Genomic DNA, 18,787 nt, shown 5'->3' on the forward strand with positions numbered 1-18,787 from the left:
CCGCGCCGCGCCCACAATTTTAGACCTGGCATGAGCGGCGAGAAGTCGCCATTTGCGCCTGAAATATGTTTAATATAGGTGTATTTCAGTATAATAAATGACCCCCAAAATGTTCCATTTAAAACCTCTTAAATTTCATAGAAAAGTTGTTACCAAGGTTACCCTGTCCAATCTGCGGCAGCATTTATTAGTGAGATACCCTGATCTCTGATGGGTCACTTACTGTTGCTTGTGAAGAACTTTTCAGAGATTTATTGTTGAGTCCTGGCACTCATGAGCATCGGACTCCCCCGTGCCCTGCTACACTCTCAGGTCACCCACACCGCATATCTACTAATATGGCAAAGAATACAATAAAACCACATACAGGTGAAACTCGAAAAATTAGAATATCGTGCAAAGTTAATTTATTTCAGTAATGCAACTTTAAAAGGTGAAACTAATATATGAGATAGACTCATTACATGCAAAGCGAGATATTCCAAGCCTTTATTTGTTATAATTTGGATGATTATGTCTTACAGCTTAAGAAACCCCAAAGTCTCAGTTTTGAGGAACCCTTTGCTCAGGGGGTATGGATTAGTTAGCTGACTAGAGTGTGACACTTTAAGCCTAGAATATTGAACCTTTTCACAAAATTCAAATTTTAAGCTGCATTAATGCAATTCCTTTTAATTTGCATTACTGAAATAAATGGACTTATGCACAATATTAAAATTTTTCGAGTTTCACCTGTAAGAATATTCTCCCTGTAAGGTGGCATGTGCAATGTTACATGACACACACTTACTGAACAGAATTGTATAGACCTAAAAACTTAAAAAAAATAAACACTTGGACATGGCCTTATTTGTTTCACTGACAAGTGCAGTCAAGTCTTTGTCATATGATGGTCAGTAATAGTGTTGATCCCAAATATTCTAATTGTGAATTTTTATCACGAATATCGAGAATTCCCGAAAATCTAGAATATAGTGCTATATATTCATAATCGCGAATATTCTAGTTTTTTTTTTTTTTTATCTGTAACCTTACTTCTTGCTTGTGGGCCAATGAGAAGGCTGCAATATATTTGTCAGTGCTTAGCAACATCCCTAGCAACCAATAGGAAAGTTACCTACCCCTTTACTATGTAGGAAACTCCCCAGCAGCCATTTTCTGCTTTTCAACGCGACTTCGCGAATAACTAACTTAGGCTCATTGGAGCCCATACATTCTAATACTGTACAGAGACGGATATCCGTACAGTATTAATCTGAAGTTTTGAACAAAGCGACTTCGGATGTAACATCCGAAGTTCGCTTAGCTCATCTCTAGTTCTGATCAGTGGTGGTAGGTCTGCTGCCTGCAGCCACTGCTGCACTGCTGTCCTATGTGGGCGCAGATGCCATGTGGCTCACCGTGCCACCTGGTGTTCTGGGGTAAGGATGCCTGCACACAGTGCGCATTACACATGTTTTGTCCATGTGGATTTCGTGCAGAAAAATCACAGCATAATACAGAACCAGCAAAGTGAATAAGATTAGACAATTCTCATGTACACTTTGCTTTTTTCGGAAATTGACCTTCTGTACGAAATCTACAGAATGTCAATTGTTCTTGCATTTTTTTTTCCTGCAAATTTTAACCCCTTTCAATCAAATCCACAAAAAAAAAAAAAACACCTAAACTGCAATAAATATCATTTCTGTACCTTTTTTGTGCAGTTTGGTGTAGATTTCTTGCAGATCCATGCTGCTGCTCCGTGAGTCAGTCTCTGTACCCTTAGGATGCATGTGCACTTACCTGTGGCCTCTTAAAGGGCCGGTGCATTTGCTAATCCTTCTGCAGCCAATGCTTTTGAGTCCCTCAGTATTTCATATGTCCTCTTCATCCAGAGGGTGCCTGAGCTTTCAATTCCTTAGTGACTAGCAAAGGTGTAGGAAGTCTGGTGTTTCTGCCATCTCTGAGGGTTATCCCTGTGTTTTCTCCCATCTGTGTCCCTGAGTGTTCTCCATTTTTTTACCTACTCCACCTGTTTGCTCTTGCACCTCCAATTTCAATATCAAGTTCTGTTTACCCAGTTCATCTGCCTTGTCCTTGCTCCTGCTCAGTACCTAGCCTGCATGCCCTGCTTGTGTGTGCTCACCACCCTGCCTGCAAGTCTCCTCCTGTGTCTTCATGTTTCTGTACAGGCAGGACTTTAATTTACCACAAATTAATCTAAGTGCCTATTCATACACATGTGTTTTTTGTGCGTTTTATGTGCCTAGAGCTTCTGATGCTTGCACCAGTGTTCCTGACCGCAGTGGGTCAGCTTCCAACTGCACTGGGACTATCCCAGGAGGTAGCAGTCTGGTTACCCAGCAGTGAAGTCCAGATACCTGTACAGGTGTTAGAGGGTGAATACCTGAGAAGTGCCAGAATAACACCCTTAGGATTTAGACCAAATCCAAATCAGTTGGTTGGCAGAGTGGGTCCGCACTGCTGAACAAAGGCATGAGACAGGGGATGCCATTTTGATTTTTGATTTTGATTTGATTCAACTTTATTGTCATTACACATATGTAATACAGGGTAACAAAATACAGTTTGCATCCAATCAGAAGTGCAAAGAGCAGCAAGTGCAATAAAAAGAAGTTATATACAGATAAGGATAGTGTAGAAAGTAGTAATAGTTATGTACACATTATGTACAGATAAATTAAGTATACAGGTGTTTATATTGCTATAGGGAGAGCAAATATACAGATGTACTATGGACAAATATACGGATGTACTGATGTATACATATATACAGATATACAGATGAACTGTTTCTATATTGCTATACAGACGGCAAATATACAGATGTACTATAAACAAGTATACAGATGTGCTATGTATATACAAATTTACACATGTATAGTAAACAGATCTGCAGAATGCAATGAATATAGCTTCAGAAGTGGAAGAGTAGTGCTATGAACAGACTAGAATAGTGAACATTGTAAATGAAAGTACGTACTATAACAGGGACTTATGCTATGACAGTGTATCCACTATAGCAGTAACCAATGTGAACATACCGTGAATGTTAAGAATGAATGACAGTCATGATCATGGTCATTGGGAAGAATGGAGGAGAGGAGGAATGTAGAGGGTTAAGTGAGCGTGGATGAAAAGCTTCAGCGGGGCAGTGAGTTCAGTAGGCTAACAGCTGTGGGGAAGAAACTGTTCCTAAACCTGCTGGTTTTAGTCTGAAGGCAAAAAAACATACAATGCAACAGCACTCTGCAAACCAAATAAAGTACAAAAATGCCAAAATAATAGAAAGTATTCTGGTGCAAAAGCTACGCCGAAAAATTTGAGATGCTTGGCAAATCATTTTGTACAAAATTATTTGGGCCCATCTGCCAAACGTCAAGGCAATCTCAGTAAGACGGGCCTGTCACACATCTGATACCAGATGTGTGACACTTTTTTGCAGCCTAGGTGGGCAAAGGGGCACACATTCCAAAGAGCACCTTTCGGATTTCACCGGTAATTTTTTACAGATTTTGATTTCAAACTACTTCTTGCGCATCTGGGCCCCTAAAATGCCAGGGCAGTATAACTACCCCACAAGTGACCCCATTTTGGAAAGAAGACACCCCAAGGTATTTTGTGATGGGCATAGTGAGTTCATGGAAGTTTTTATTTTTTGCCACAAGTTAGTGGAATATGAGACTTTGTAAGAAAAAAAAAAAATCCTCATTTTCCGCTAACTTGTGACAAAAAATAAAAAGTTCTATAAACTCACTATGCCCATCAGCGAATACCTTAGGGTGTCTACTTTCTGAAATGGGGTCATTTGTGGGGTGTTTGTACTGTCTGGGCATTGTAGAACCTCAGGAAACATGACAGGTGCTCAGAAAGTCAGAGCTGTAAACGCTATAACTTTTACCCAAACCATTTTTTTTTTTTACCCAAACATTTTTTTTTTATCAAAGACATGTAGAACAATAAATTTAGCGAAAAATTTGTATATGGATGTTGGTTTTTTTGCAACATTTTACAACTGAAAGTGAAAAATGTCATTTTTTTGCAAAAAAATCGTTAAATTTCGATTAATAACAAAAAAAGTAAAAATGTCAGCAGCAATGAAATACCACCAAATGAAAGCTCTATTAGTGAGAAGAAAAGGAGGTAAAATTCATTTGGGTGGTAAGTTGCATGACCGAGCAATAAACAGTGAAAGTAGTGTAGTGCCGAAGTGTAAAAAGTGGCCTGGTCATTAAGGGGGTTTCAGCTAGGGGGGTTGAAGTGGTTAAATAGCTACGTGAGGGCAAACATTTTTCTTAAGTTGTTTTTTAATTGCACTATTTAATTTACTATATATATACAGTCATGTGAAAAAATTAGGACACCCTTTGAAAGCATGTGGTTTTTTGTAACATTTTTAATAAAAGGTTATTTCATCTCCGTTTCAACAATACAGAGAGATTAAAGTAATCCAACTAAACAAAGAAAACTGAAGAAAAGTCTTTTCAAGATCTTCTGTAAATGTCATTCTACAAAAATGCCTATTCTAACTGAGGAAAAAGATAGGACACCCTCACATGTATTCCCTCTTAAATTGGCTCAGATCTCACACAGGTATATCACACCAGGTGCACATAATTAGTAGATCGTTACTCTGCATGTTGAATGAGGCTTGCCCTATTTAAACCTCAGACATTTAGTTTGGTGTGCTCCTGACTGTTGAAGTGAGAGTGAGCACCATGGTGAGAGCAAAAGAGCTGTCAGAGGACTTCAGAAAAAAGATTGTAGCAGCCTATGAGTCTGGGAAGGGATTTAAAAAGATCTCAAAAGATTTTGAAATCAGCCATTCCACTGTCCGGAAGATAGTCTACAAGTGGAGGGCTTTCAAAACAACTGCCAACATGCCCAGGACTGGTCGCCCCAGCAAGTTCACCCCAAGAGCAGACCGCAAGATGCTAAAAGAGGTCTCCAAAAACCCTAAAGTGTCATCTCGAGAACTACAGCAGGCTCTGGCTACTGTTGATGTAGAAGTACATGCCTCTACAATCAGAAAGAGACTGTACAAGTTTAACTTGCATGGGAGGTGTGCAAGGAGGAAACCTTTGCTTTCCAAGAGAAACATCGAGGCCAGACTGACATTTGCCAGAGATAAAGTTGACAAAGACCAGGACTTCTGGAATAATGTTCTTTGGACAGATGAGTCCAAAATTGAATTATTTGGACACAACAGCAGAGGACATGTTTGGCGTAAACCAAACACAGCATTCCAAGAAAAGAACCTCATACCAACTGTGAAGCATGGAGGTGGAAGTGTCATGGTTTGGGGCTGCTTTGCTGCAGCAGGACCTGGTCAGCTCACCATCATAGAATCCACGATGAATTCTACTGTGTATCAGAAGGTGCTTGAAGAACATGTGAGACCATCAGTTAGAAAATTAAAGCTGAAGCGGAACTGGACCATGCAACATGACAATGACCCAAAACATACTAGTAAATCAACCAAAGATTGGCTGAAAAAGAAGAAATGGAGAGTCCTGGAATGGCCAAGTCAAAGTCCAGATTTGAATCCCATTGAGATGCTGTGGGGTGACTTGAAAAGGGCTGTACGTGCAAGAAACCCCTCAAACATCTCACAGCTGAAAAAGTTCTGCATTGAGGAGTGGGGTAAAATTTCCTCAGACCGATGTCGAAGACTGGTAGATGGCTACAAGAACCGTCTCACTGTAGTTATTTCAGCCAAAGGAGGTAACACTCGCTATTAGGGGCAAGGGTGTCCTATCTTTTTCCTCAGTTAGAATAGGCATTTTTGTAGAATGACATTTACAGAAGATCTTGAAAAGACTTTTCTTCAGTTTTCTTTGTTTAGTTGGATTACTTTAATCTCTCTGTATTGTTGAAACGGAGATGAAATAACCTTTTATTAAAAATGTTACAAAAAACCACATGCTTTCAAAGGGTGTCCTAATTTTTTCACATGACTGTATATCACCCAAAAATTTAACCACAATCTTCACAAAGTGAAAAAGCTTTATTGACAATATATAATAAGTACATACATAATAACAAGAGGCAGCACAACATCCCCGGAAGAAGCCAGGTCACTGGCAAAACGGCGTTGGGTAAGGAGGCGGCTGAGAGATCGACACACCATCCAGGGTATGATTAATTTTTTTCTATCCAGCAAGCTTTTGCCCTTATATTTGCCTCTGCTGCAGAATTTGCCCGGGGCTTACTGCTTACAGGCGTCTTGCTTCTTTTTATTTTCATTATCCTTTTTCCTGTTTTTGGTTTGTTGACCTTTCGGCCCCCTCTTGGGTTCTTTTCCTCATTCTTGTGTTCCACCTTTGTGCTGCCTCTTTTTATTATGTATGTACTTATTATATATTGTCAATAAAGCTTTTTCGATTTTCACTTTGTCAATATTTCCGTGATTTATTTCTGTCCGGTAATAATTGGGTGGATATATATATATATATATATATATATATATATATATATATATATATATATATATATATATATATTATATATATTTATTTTTTTGGGGGGGGGGGAGTGATTCGGTTATTTTTATTTATTAATTTTTTACAGAGTATGATAAATATTTTTATATTTTAATAGTTCGGACGTGATTTGGAATTGTTTGTATACTAAAATACCAGTAATTTTTTTTTTATTGCTTATTTATTTTTATTTGCAACATTGGAAAAGTGAGGTGATTTTAACTTTTAATACTTTGGGATTTTTTATATTTATTAAAGCTTTTTTTAATTTACTATTTATTTACCTAGGGAAACTTGAACATGTGATTGTTTGATCACTTATACTATAGACTGCAATACTATTGCTTCTAATTAAGCCCTGCTCCAGTCAGGGCTTAAAATGTATTTTTACAACAGATGTGCAAGCCTTCACAAGGCCCCAAGCTCCCAGAGAAACCAGTCAGGAACCCTACAAATTTACCACAGGGGTCCATTCGGAGGACAGAGGGAATCCTCCTCCTGTCTAACCTTTCAGGGGCTGCTTCACTATTGGCCTCAGTCTCTAAAAGGTTAAGTGACTGAGATCAGAGTTGTCTTTGATCCTGGTCATTGCAGCCATGTGTCAGTTGTATTACACAGCCAGCACCACTCGTGTATGAAGCAGACTCAGATCATGTGCCTGATCCAAACCTTCTCAATGTGCGTATAATGTAAAAACCCAATTTAAACAATAGGTCATTTTAAGGAATTAGTACATGCTAATTATTTACCCTCCTGACATATACAGTAGGTGGACATGCTATCTACCACTATCCTGGGATTTTTGTCTGTTTACCCTCAGTAAAGACTACAGAGACATGTAAGTCTTACCCAGTGCCTCATCTGGTTTTATAAGTTTAAAAATGTCTTTGTTTCAGTTGCTCTTCTTTTATTTAGGGACTATGAGGCTATGAAGTTACAATATGCTTTATATTATGTCTGAAATGCAGAATGGCAGATCTCATTCTATCATACCTATTCCAGACAGCTTACTTCACTTGCTATTTCAGAAAGCTCTGATCTGTATTGCATGCATTAATCAGATCTCAAACAAGGACAAACTGAGAGGTTTCAATTGTGCTTTTGTCTTTACTGGAAAAATACTTAAGATGTAGGCAGTTTGGAGAAAACGTGTGTGTATTTAGATTGTTTTCTCATGATTTATGGGTGGAAATTGTGGTTATTAGAGGTAGCAGTCTCACCCATATCCTGGTGCAAGGTGCGCCCTGAGGCAACTCTTCCATACTAAAATACAGTGGTATAATACTGTAAATAGTACATAATAGGTGGTGGATATGTTACCAGGATCTTCAAATTATTCTTCTGCTAGAAGATAAACCCAAAGCAATGCCATGTATAATGCCTTCTGTCTCCTAAGATGATAGCAGGCCATGATCAACTATGAACATGAGGGGGGGGGGGGGGGGGGAGGGTTCCAATGTGAAATTTACAAGCTTGCAACAATCTACAGTGTTTAACCCCCAAGTGGAAAATTAGTCAGGGGCTGCTGGGTTTTATAAGGATAAGGGTATCACCAGTTGACATTGCTGGCCACACGTGTCCAAACCATGTCCACCTGTGGCAGCCAATGAACATATAGATTTGCATTCAAATTGTGAGGCCATTGGCTGCCACAAGTGGACGCAGCTTAACCACATGCAGTCAGCCATGTCTTCTAGGTGTATCCTATTAATGATAACAAGGAGCATGGTTCATGGTGCCAAACTGAGGAGCAACATCTTCAGTTTTCAATCTTTACTTCCAGTCTTGTTCAAACAATTATTGGTCATGTTTATTGTCCTACATTTATCCAAACCAATAAACATTTTAAAACCCATCATAGTCAGCCATATTTGTGACTTACAAGGTCAAACAGTTAAAGGGGTTGTCTCAATAAGACAATGCTTTTCCTCTTGCTCTATTAAGGCATAGAGTTGTCATAGTGAGGGGACCCCTGTAGAGAGCTGCCAACAAAAAGTGGCTCCTAGTAGGGTGAACTTAACCTGGGCACTTATTACATAGTCAACTATTCATTTAAATGACCCACATTTACTATTTTACAGATGACCGGTCACTACTTCCAGTTCTTACCAAGGGGTTTGCTGCATAAGCTTAATTGTTTAAAGGGGGTTAATGAGAAAAGCTTCTTTTTTTTCATTTTTTCTTTTTATTTAGCACTGCATCTGTTCTGCTAAAATTTAATAATACAATTATAAAATGTCTCTGATTAAATAATGCTAATTTAGTTATTTTCTTTTGTTGGCTTTATCCAATTTTTTTTTATACATTTGATATAAACCTATTGTTTTTACTGTTTCTTTGCAGAGGAAATATTTAAAAGCCACATTGCCCACTGGTGGGCTCCAGATGGCGCCAGACTAGCATATACAACAATCAACGATACCAAAGTCCCCACCATGGAAATCCCTGTGTATACAGGGTCAATTTACCCAACGGTGAAAAATTATCATTATCCAAAGGTGAGACACATGTCAGCTTTGAATGTCTTCAACATGCAGTACAATGCATCTATCTATCTATATATCATAAGACAAAGGAGGTTGTAGCAGCACTTACGGGTCTGTTCCTTCAGCTAGTATTGTGGTGGTGCCAGCGGTGATGGATACCAGTCCGTAGTACCCCAAAACTTCAGAAACGTAGGAAAGACTGCAGCACTCCCAGGTCTTTAAGCAATTCTGATTTATTCATAGTGAGATGTTTCGACCTTACATGGTCTTTTTCACGCATCAAGTGAGATGTGCATACAATGATATAAATACCCTCCTAATAAGTCACATGGTTATCTGTATCATCATTATGTAGATTCCAGCAACTCATTATCATATGAAGATTATCAAAAGAGAGTATCAACATACAAATCGCGTCTCATTAATATACAGTTGCAAAAAAAGTATGTGAACCCTTTGGAATAATATGGATTTTTGCACAAATTGGTCATAAAATGTGATCTGATCTTCATCTAAGTGACAATAATAGACAATCACAGTCTGCTTAAACTAATAACACACAAATAATTAAATTATACCATGTTTTTATTGAACACACCATGTAAACATTTACAGTGCAGGTGGAAAAAGTATGTGAACCCCTAGACTAATGACATCTCCAAGAGCTAATTGGAGTGAGGTGTCAGCCAACTGGAGTCCAATCAATGAGATGAGATTGGAGGTGTTGGTTACAGATGCCCTGGGTTTGCTTGTTACAAGAAGCATTATGTGATGTGAATGATGCCTCGCACAAAAGAGCTCTCAGAAGACCTACGATTAAGAATTGTTGACTTGCATAAAGCTGGAACGGGTTATAAAAGTATCTCCAAAAGCCTTGCTGTTCATCAGTCTACGGTAAGACAAATTATCTATAAATGGAGAAAATTCAGCACGGCTGCTACTCTCCCTAGGAGTGGCCATCCTGTATAGATGACTGCAAGAGCACAGCGCAGACTGCTCAAAGAGGTGAAGAAGAATCCTAGAATGTCAGCTAAAGACTTACAAAAGTCTCTGGCATATGCTAATATCCCTGTTAGCGAATCTTCGATAAGTAAAACACTAAAGAATGGATTTCATGGGAGGATACCACAGAGGAAGCCACTGCTGTCCAAAAAAAACATTGCTGCACGTTTACAGTTTGCACAAGAGCACCTGGATGTTCCACAGCAGTACTGGAAAAATATTCTGTGGACAGATGAAACCAAAGTTGAGTTATTTGGAAGAAACACACAACACTATGTGTGGAGAAAAAGAGGCACAGCACACCAACATCAAAACCTCATCCCAACTGTGGAGTATGGTGGTGGTGGCATCATGGTTTGGGGCTTCTTTGCTGCGTCAGGGCCTGGACGGATTGCTATTATCGAAGGAAAAATGAATTCCCAAGTTTATCAAGATATTTTGCAGGAGAACTTAAGGCCATCTGTTCACCAGCTGAAGCTCAACAGAAGATGGGTGTTGCAACAGGACAACAACCCAAAGCATAGAAGTAAATCAACAACAGAATGGCTTAAACAGAAGAAAATACGTTTTCTAGAGTGGCCCAGTCAGAGTCCTGACCTCAACCCGATTGAGATGCTGTGTGGCATGACTTCAAGGAAGCGATTCACACCAGACATCCCAAGAATATTGCTGAACTGAAACAGTTCTGTAAAGAGGAATGGTCAAGAATTACTCCTGACTGTTGTGCACGTCTGATCTGCAACTACAGGAAACGTTTGGTTGAAATTATTGCTGCCAAAGGAGGTTTAACCCGTTATTAAATCCAAGGGTTCACATACTTTTTCCACCTGCACTGTAAATGTTTACATGGTGTGTTCAATAAAAATATGGTAACATTTAATTCTCTGTGTGTTATTAGTTTAAGCAGTCTGTGATTGTCTATTGTTGTGACTTAAATGAAGATCAGATCACATTTTAAGACCAATTTATGCAGAAATCCATATTATTCCAAAGGGTTCACATACTTTTTCTTGCAACTGTATCTGTCTGGATTCACCTAATCATATCTAATAAACTATTATATTAAATATAGTTGCTTACTGTGTCCACACCTCACTTGATGCTTGAAAAAGACCATGTAAGGTCGAAACGTCGCACTATTTGGTGAATAGATCCAAATTGCTTGAAGACCTGCGAGTGTTGCAGTCTTTCCTACGTCTATCTATCTATTTAATATATAAAACTGAGTGTATGTATATATGTCCGCTAAAGGAAACCAACCCGTCGCATTTACAATCACAACATTTTGCACAGCCGCCTCCTGTGACTCGGGGAACATCATAGACTATCTTTGGAGTGGAAATTTTCACCCAGCTCTTTCCAATTATTTGCCAAAAAATGCGCTTAGTAACCTAACCGCCAAACTACAGGAGCCATTGTCTGTTGTGGCAGTTAGCCTGAATATTCATCAGGTTGCATATAGCAACCAATCACAGCTCAGCTTCTATTTTGCTACAGGTCATTAAGATGAGCTCTGATTGGTTGTTATAAACAATGAAAGACATTCTTAGTATAAGACAGCTTATGTGTGAGTTAGCAGGATTTTGATTGTGACGCTAAGCCAATGTTGTTGTAGAGGCTGATGTAACTCACTTGACCTTAAGTGTATACTAATTCTGTGGGGTTTTACATACTGTCAATTAAAGACAATAATGACCGGTAAGAAAAGGAATTCGATTGGATGATTGTCAGACCGCTGTGGAGGTCACTGTTAAAGGGGCTGGCACTGTGGAGGTCACTTTTAAGGGGGCAGGGGACTGTTGAGGCCACTATTAAAGGGGCAGCTGCTGTGGAGGTCACTGTTAAGGCAGCGGGGTACTGTGGCAATCACTGTTAAAGGGGCAGGCACTGTGGAGGTCTCTGTTAAGGGGGCAGGGAATAGTGGAGGTCACAGTTAAGGGGACTGTCCCCTATGGGGTCACTGTTAAGGGGTGAGTGCTGTAGAGGTCACTGTTAAGGGGGCGGGCCCCTGTGAATGTCACTGTCAAGGGGTTGGGGTGCTGTGGATCTCACTGTTAAAGGGGCAGGCTGCTGTGAAGGTCAAGGTTAAGGGGGTGGGCTGCTGTGGAGGTCCCATTTTAAGCAGATCGAGCACTGTGGGGGGGTTCAGTGTTAAGGGGTGGGGGGCTGTGGAGGTTACTGTTATGGGGGAAAACAGTTGATTATCTTTTAATGACACACACAAACATTAAAGGAAATAGATGAGTTATACCCATGCAAAGCCAGGTCCTTCTGCTTGTCTATTCTATCTATCTATCTATCTATCTATCTATCTATCTATCTACTGTATCTATCTACTGTTTCTGTCTATCCATGGTTCGGGTTAAGCATCACAGTTAAGCTTCTCTCAAACTGCTTGTTTTTCTGATCAGTTATTGGAGTAGTCAGGGTACATAGGAACACTCATTACCAATAATAAGGTCATATAATCATTATGCCAATCAGCTGATAAATGAGCATTTGTCAGCGGCATCTTTTGTCAGAATGAAAGATGCCCAATTATCAGTAACACAATTCCCTGTGTAATCAAGGATATGCTGCTGATAATCAATATAACTTTCTGGGGAAGGAATGATCGCAGTGCTACTTGTTCCTCCTCCATATACTTTGAATTGGCCAGTATAATAGGGCGATGCAAAAGAACGCCGATCAGTGCATTTATCATTGATCAGGCCTCATCCTGCCTGAAGATTGCAAGTATAATACTACCAAGTCTGCACAGGTATCACTGCGTACACATATATCATGTGTAAATTCACATCGCTTTCTTTTGCTAGAGAAGTCAACGGTACTCTTAGTAGTGCAGCGGGCTTCTTGCTGCTTTTCCTAGGCCAAGTGACAACATGTTCATTGGTCACAATGCCTAGGTGCAGGTCAGTCCATAGAAGTGAATAGAGCCGAGCTAAGATACCATGCACAGCTGCTATACAATGTACGGCGCTGTGTTTGGTGAGCTGAGAGAAGGCTGCTGTTTTCTGCTGGACCTTTGGCGCCCATAACTATGTCCACACCCGGGCCTACCAGAGGATCCACAGATAAACTCATAGGCCATTCCAACCCTGGCAACTTCCAATGGCCTGGGAATAGCAAAATGCTATAAACGGTGCATATATTGTTCTGAAGAATGGAAACATTTCTTCTGCATCGTGACCAATTAAAGGGTTTATCTGACCCCTGAAATTTTCCCCCAAATACTTGGGCCCCTAACACAATGTACTAACCTGGCTCCCCAGTACCCGTGTCGCTTCTAAAGCCCACATGGCCGCCGCTCCATCTTAAAACATCCGGCGTCAGGGGGTGGGGGGGCAGCCAATGGCAGGTAGCGACAGGGAGAGGCAGCTGTGGCCGTGCGGGCTTCAGAAGTGAAGCGGATGTCGGGGAGTGAGGTAAGTACATTGAGTTTGAGTGGCCAGGCCATATGGAGGGGCACTTCAGGGGTGGCATAGCCCCTTTAAAGATGATTTCAAGAGGCACAGATGTTTGTTTTTAACAGTACATGCTTTTTGTGGGTTCTTTGCATAAAGGATTTGTAAACTACAAAAAGAAGTATAGTAAAATACTGTAAAAAGAGTCAAATCTCAACATATAAAACAACAATATGATGGAATTACATATTGCATAATATGTTATCAGATCTTTACTGTTGACAAAGTCCTCAGATGCAGACTACATTAAGCTCACAAAACATTCATACATTAGATTGATGTGTGGAACATAGGCCCCTGAATGCTCGTGCACCAGACACATCTGTCAGGAGGAGATCGGAGCAGCGCTTATGTGTGGCGGTGTGAAGAGCTGGGAGCTTCAGCGTCATATAAACTCACAGTACAGTAAGATGGATCATTCCCCATATATCACAATCCTTGTCCCTGTGTCTGCTGCATCACCTGGAAAGACTTTCCGAAAGTTTAGTCTGATACTTTTCTACTATAGAAGTTTAAGCAGCTTTCAGAAAAAAATATATTGAAGGAGACAATTGGGATGGTGTCACATAATTTCTTCCTTAGGGTTCATTTACACGACTGTAAGTGTTTAGCGGTCTGCAAATTGCGGATCCGCAAAACACTGGTACCAGACGTGTACCCTCTGCATTTTGCGTAACGCACAAGACCAGCCCTATGATAGAAATGCCTATTCTTGTCCACGATTGCGGACAAGAATAGGACATGGTCCATCTTTTTTTTCATTGAAATTGTGGAACGGAGGCTGACACAGAAATACGGTTGTGTGAATGGACGCTTAAACGGTTTTAGGCATTTTGTGTTATTTAGTAAAAAAAATTTACTGGTGTCTTTATGCAAAAAACGCCAGCTGCAGATGTTACGTGGAAGTCTGTGGGTCAATAGCATTTTTTTAGTGGCATCATGTTCTGGCTGTGGTATTTCGGCTCATTTTCTTCATTTTTTGTCCAATAGACATCCATTGTTTTTTGGCCTACTTGATAAAACACAAGTGGCTATATTTGCTATCTTATTTAATGCCGTTTTTGTATGGCGTGGAACCTAATTTCCATAAGGTATACATTTGCAATCAAAATCCAAGATTTCTTTCTCCAGTTCCTTATATTCCATCCTAACATCCATTGCGTTATTAATGCCTAAATATGTTCTATAAGGGAGGAAATGTTCTATTCTAAATTTCTATATGAAATACAATGACATGGCAAAAATGTACTACTGGGGTTATGGCTTCATATCTGACCAGGGTGAAATGTTGCATGGAGTTTGTATGTCCTTGTGGTTGCATGATCCCTTAATGGTACTCTGGTTGCTTCCTACGCTCCAAAAATATAGTGATAGATTAGAGTGCCATTAGATTGGCCCCACTGGGTATGTGAGAGATAGAGCCCATGAGCTATGGAACCATACTGGGAGCAGGGACAGATGAGCGAAATAACAACTTCTGTGGAATATGTTGGCGCTATAAAAACTATTGGAAATATGTAAACTGAAAAAGTGAATGATGGGCATGTCTATAGATTATTACTCTACAAACTAGTACTAATATATTAATATTGTGATTCCACAATCTGAAAGGTACACAATAAGTCCCTTTTGGAGGACATGTTTGCCTTTCTATGGGTGGACAGTAGCTCATCAAGCTCAGTCTCTGAGGATGCGTTGCTGTTAGCTCTTGTTAAACCCTTCCCTCACATATGGTAATGTCCCCACAATTTCTTTCTCCACTGTCTAGACCAGGGATCAGTAACCTCTGGTACTCCAGCTGTTGTGAATCTACAACTCCATGAATCCTCCTTTCACTTCTATGGGAGTTACAATAACAGCCGAGTAAGTGTGCATGCTGGGAGTTGTAGTTTCATAGCAGCTGGAGTGCTGAAGGTCGGTGATCTCTGGTCTAGAGAGAGGTTCAGCTTTATATTTCTATGAATTTAGAAGTATTGATGAATGAATAATAGATGGATGAGAAGTTTCACCATGAGATCACTATACCGACACTATGGAGCTGGAAAGCTCCTGGGCATGTTAGTCCACCAGAAAAAGGTGGACCAGAAGTATAAACAGCTGAAGATGGTAATAAGATATACATAAAAATGTACAATATTTATTGTATGCCTATTGCAATAATACTTCATTTGGAATCTCCTATTTATTGCATAGTGATACTTTTTATAGGATAACCCCTTGAATATTTTCGGTACTTGGGTATTACTGTACATTTATAGTCCTGTAAGTCCTGTACGAGCTGCTCTGCTAATAAAGAGCAAATGACAGAATTCAGTAGATGTCTTCTGGAAAATCAATCCAAACAGGGGTGGACTAGGAACTTAAAGTAGCCCTGGAAAAACGACTAAAAGTGGCCCCGTTTTGTAGTCGGGTCCAAATTGATGGAAGGCAGAGCCGGCAATACCATATTGTGGCACATTATACCACCCTAACAGAGCCAAATACCACAGTCCATCACAAGATGCATCCCCAAAAACTTCCACTGGCCGGACGTGAGGAGTGCCCAGGTGACCCCTGGGCATCGGCCCACCGGGAAATTTCCCTGAAAGGTCTATGGCCAATCCATCCCAGGATCCAAAGGTGAACTTTCTCTTTAACAGAAAATGTATGATAGCAATCTATCATTCTCTGTTACAGAGGGAATAGGGTTTGGGTGCACTTACATCTCAACTATAGACAAAGCGTACTCTAAGGATGAGATGTACCGGTCATTTTTACACCGGAGATGTGGACACAGTATGCCCTGTGTTTTATAACAGCTGATGGTATGCACCGCCTATGGAAAGTGCTTCATATATATCTTCATTCCATCCGTAATAAAGCTCTTTCTATTCCTTTGGCTTATCTGCTGTACACTCCGATTTAATGCATTTGAAATGATGAAAGCATAAACTTTATGATTGTTCGGTATTTCATGTTCTAGGCCGGCTCTGAGAATCCAGTTGTCACCTTACATATTGTCAACTTGAATGGGCCTCTTCACCACGTGGAAATGACACCCCCTGATGATCAAAGAATGAGGTACAGTACGCTGGACAAGAGCTCACTTCACAGAGAATATGTGTCCTTTTCATTCATATCCTGACTTACATCTAAGTACTGGAGGGAGAGGAGAACTTGTTCTTCAGGGATATCATTAGCATTAGGTAACATAGACGCCTCCTAGATACTAAAGACAGAACTGGCGCACTTCTATTTCTTTTACACTTCATGCACGCAGTATATGAGACCCATATAACCCTAACGCTGCTGGCAGGGCAAGTCTTCAATTATTTTCTAAGAGCAATTATCTAAGGCAGTGATCCAGTGTACACCCTGCAAACTGTGCCAAGCTCTGAATTCTGCAGGATGAAATTGACTACCACCTGGTGGTGATGGTGTACATAACGTCTTATCCGTATTTATGTATTTCACAAAATTCAATGCAATTTTATTCAATGTATTTATTCAATGTAATTTGCTCTAAAGGGAAAGGTATCCTGCAAATATAAAAGTATTCCTTTACGGGCTCGTTCACACGAAGGTGTGAAGCCCGTTCCCGTGCTGTGGAAATTGCACGGGCACCGTCCGTGGGGCAGGAGCATGGGGATCGCAGACCCATTCACTTGAAAGGGTCCACCATCCTTCCAATCCGCAAAAAGGTGCGGAAGCACGGAACGGAACCCCAGAAGGCACTCCGTAGTGCTTCTGTAATGTTCCGTTCCATTCTTCCATTCCGCATCTCCGGATTTGCGGACCCATTGAAATGAAATTCTAGGTTCTTCAAAGTAGCCACCTTTTGCTTTGATTACTGCTTTGCACACTCTTGGCATTCTCTTGATGAGCTTCAAGAGGTAGTCACCTGAAATGGTTTTCACTTCACAGGTGTGCCCTGTCAGGTTTAATAAGTGGGATTTCGTGCCTTATAAATGGGGTTGGGACCATCAATTGCATTGTGGAGAAGTCAGGTGGATACACAGCTGATAGTCCTACTGATTAGACTGTTAGAATTTGTATTATTGCAAGAAAAAAGCATCTAAGTAAAGAAAAACGAGTGGCCATCATTACTTTAAGAAATGAAGGTTAGTCAGTCCGAAAAATTGGGAAAACTTTGAAAGTGTCCCCAAGTGCAGTCACAAAAACCATCAAGCGCTACAAAGAAACTGTCTCACATGCGGACCGCCCCAGGAAAGGAAGACCAAGAGTCACCTCTGCTGCGGAGGATAAGTTCATCCGAGTCACCAGCCTCAGAAATCGCAGGTTAACAGCAGCTCAGATTAGAGACCAGGTCAATGCCACACAGAGTTCTAGCAGCAGACACATCTCTAGAACAACTGTTAAGAGGAGACTGTGTGAATCAGGCCTTCATGGTAGAATATCTGCTAGGAAACCACTGCTAAGGAGAGGCAACAAGCAGAAGAGACTTGTTTGGGGCTAAAGAACACAAGGAATGGACATTAGACCAGTGGAAATCTGTGCTTTAGTCTGAGTCCAAATTTGAAATCTTTGGTTCCAACCATCCTGTCTTTGTGCGACGCAGGACTCTACATGCCTGGTTCCCACCGTGAAGCATGGAGGAGGAGGTGTGATGGTGTGGGGGTGCTTTGCTGGTGACACTGTTGGGGATTTATTCAAAATTGAAGGCATACTGAACCAGCATGGCTACCACAGCATCTTGCAGCGGCATGCTATGCCATCCGGTTTGCGTTTAGTTGGACCATCATTTATTTTTCAACAGAACAATGACCCCAAACACACCTCCAGGCTCTGTAAGGGCTATTTGACCATGAAGGAGAGTGATAGGGTGCTGCGCCAGATGACCTGGCCTCCACAGTCACCGGACCTGAACCCAATCGAGATGGTTTGGGGTGAGCTGGACCGCAGAGTGAAGGCAAAAGGGCCAACAAGTGCTAAGCATCTCTGGGAACTCCTTCAAGACTGTTGGAAGACCATTTCAGGTGACTACCTCTTGAAGCTCATCAAGAGAATGCCAAGAGTGTGCAAAGCAGTAATCAAAGCAAAAGGTGGCTACCTTGAAGAATCTGAAATATTACATATTTTCAGTTGTTTCACACATTTTTGTTATGTATATAATTCCACATGTGTTAATTCATTATTTTGATGCCTTCAGTGTGAATCTACAATTTTTATAGTCATGAAAATAAAGAAAACTCTTTGAATGAGAAGGTGTGTCCAAACTTTTGGTCTGTACTGTACATCAGTGACATAATGACTGGAGCTGTGATACACTAAATATCTGGAATAAACCACAAGAAACATGCTGAAGTATGCGGAAAACCCTGACTTGTCTTATGTGTAGTGAGCCTTATAA

At 40.5% G+C, this 18,787-nt stretch overlaps 1 protein-coding gene across 1 annotated transcript in view; it reads left to right on the plus strand.

Annotated features, from left to right (window-relative positions):
* The window catches only part of LOC122939484 (dipeptidyl aminopeptidase-like protein 6), a 397,047-nt gene that overhangs the window by 251,161 nt on the left and 127,099 nt on the right, over positions 1-18,787 (plus strand). Inside the window, exons 7-8 of the mRNA XM_044295552.1 lie at positions 8,829-8,983; positions 16,400-16,497. Of these exons, the coding sequence (XP_044151487.1) occupies positions 8,829-8,983; positions 16,400-16,497 (253 nt within the window). The remainder of the gene's footprint in view (positions 1-8,828; positions 8,984-16,399; positions 16,498-18,787) is intronic.

Source organism: Bufo gargarizans, chromosome 5 (genome assembly GCF_014858855.1).
Source record: "Bufo gargarizans isolate SCDJY-AF-19 chromosome 5, ASM1485885v1, whole genome shotgun sequence".
Lineage (NCBI taxonomy): Eukaryota > Metazoa > Chordata > Amphibia > Anura > Bufonidae > Bufo > Bufo gargarizans.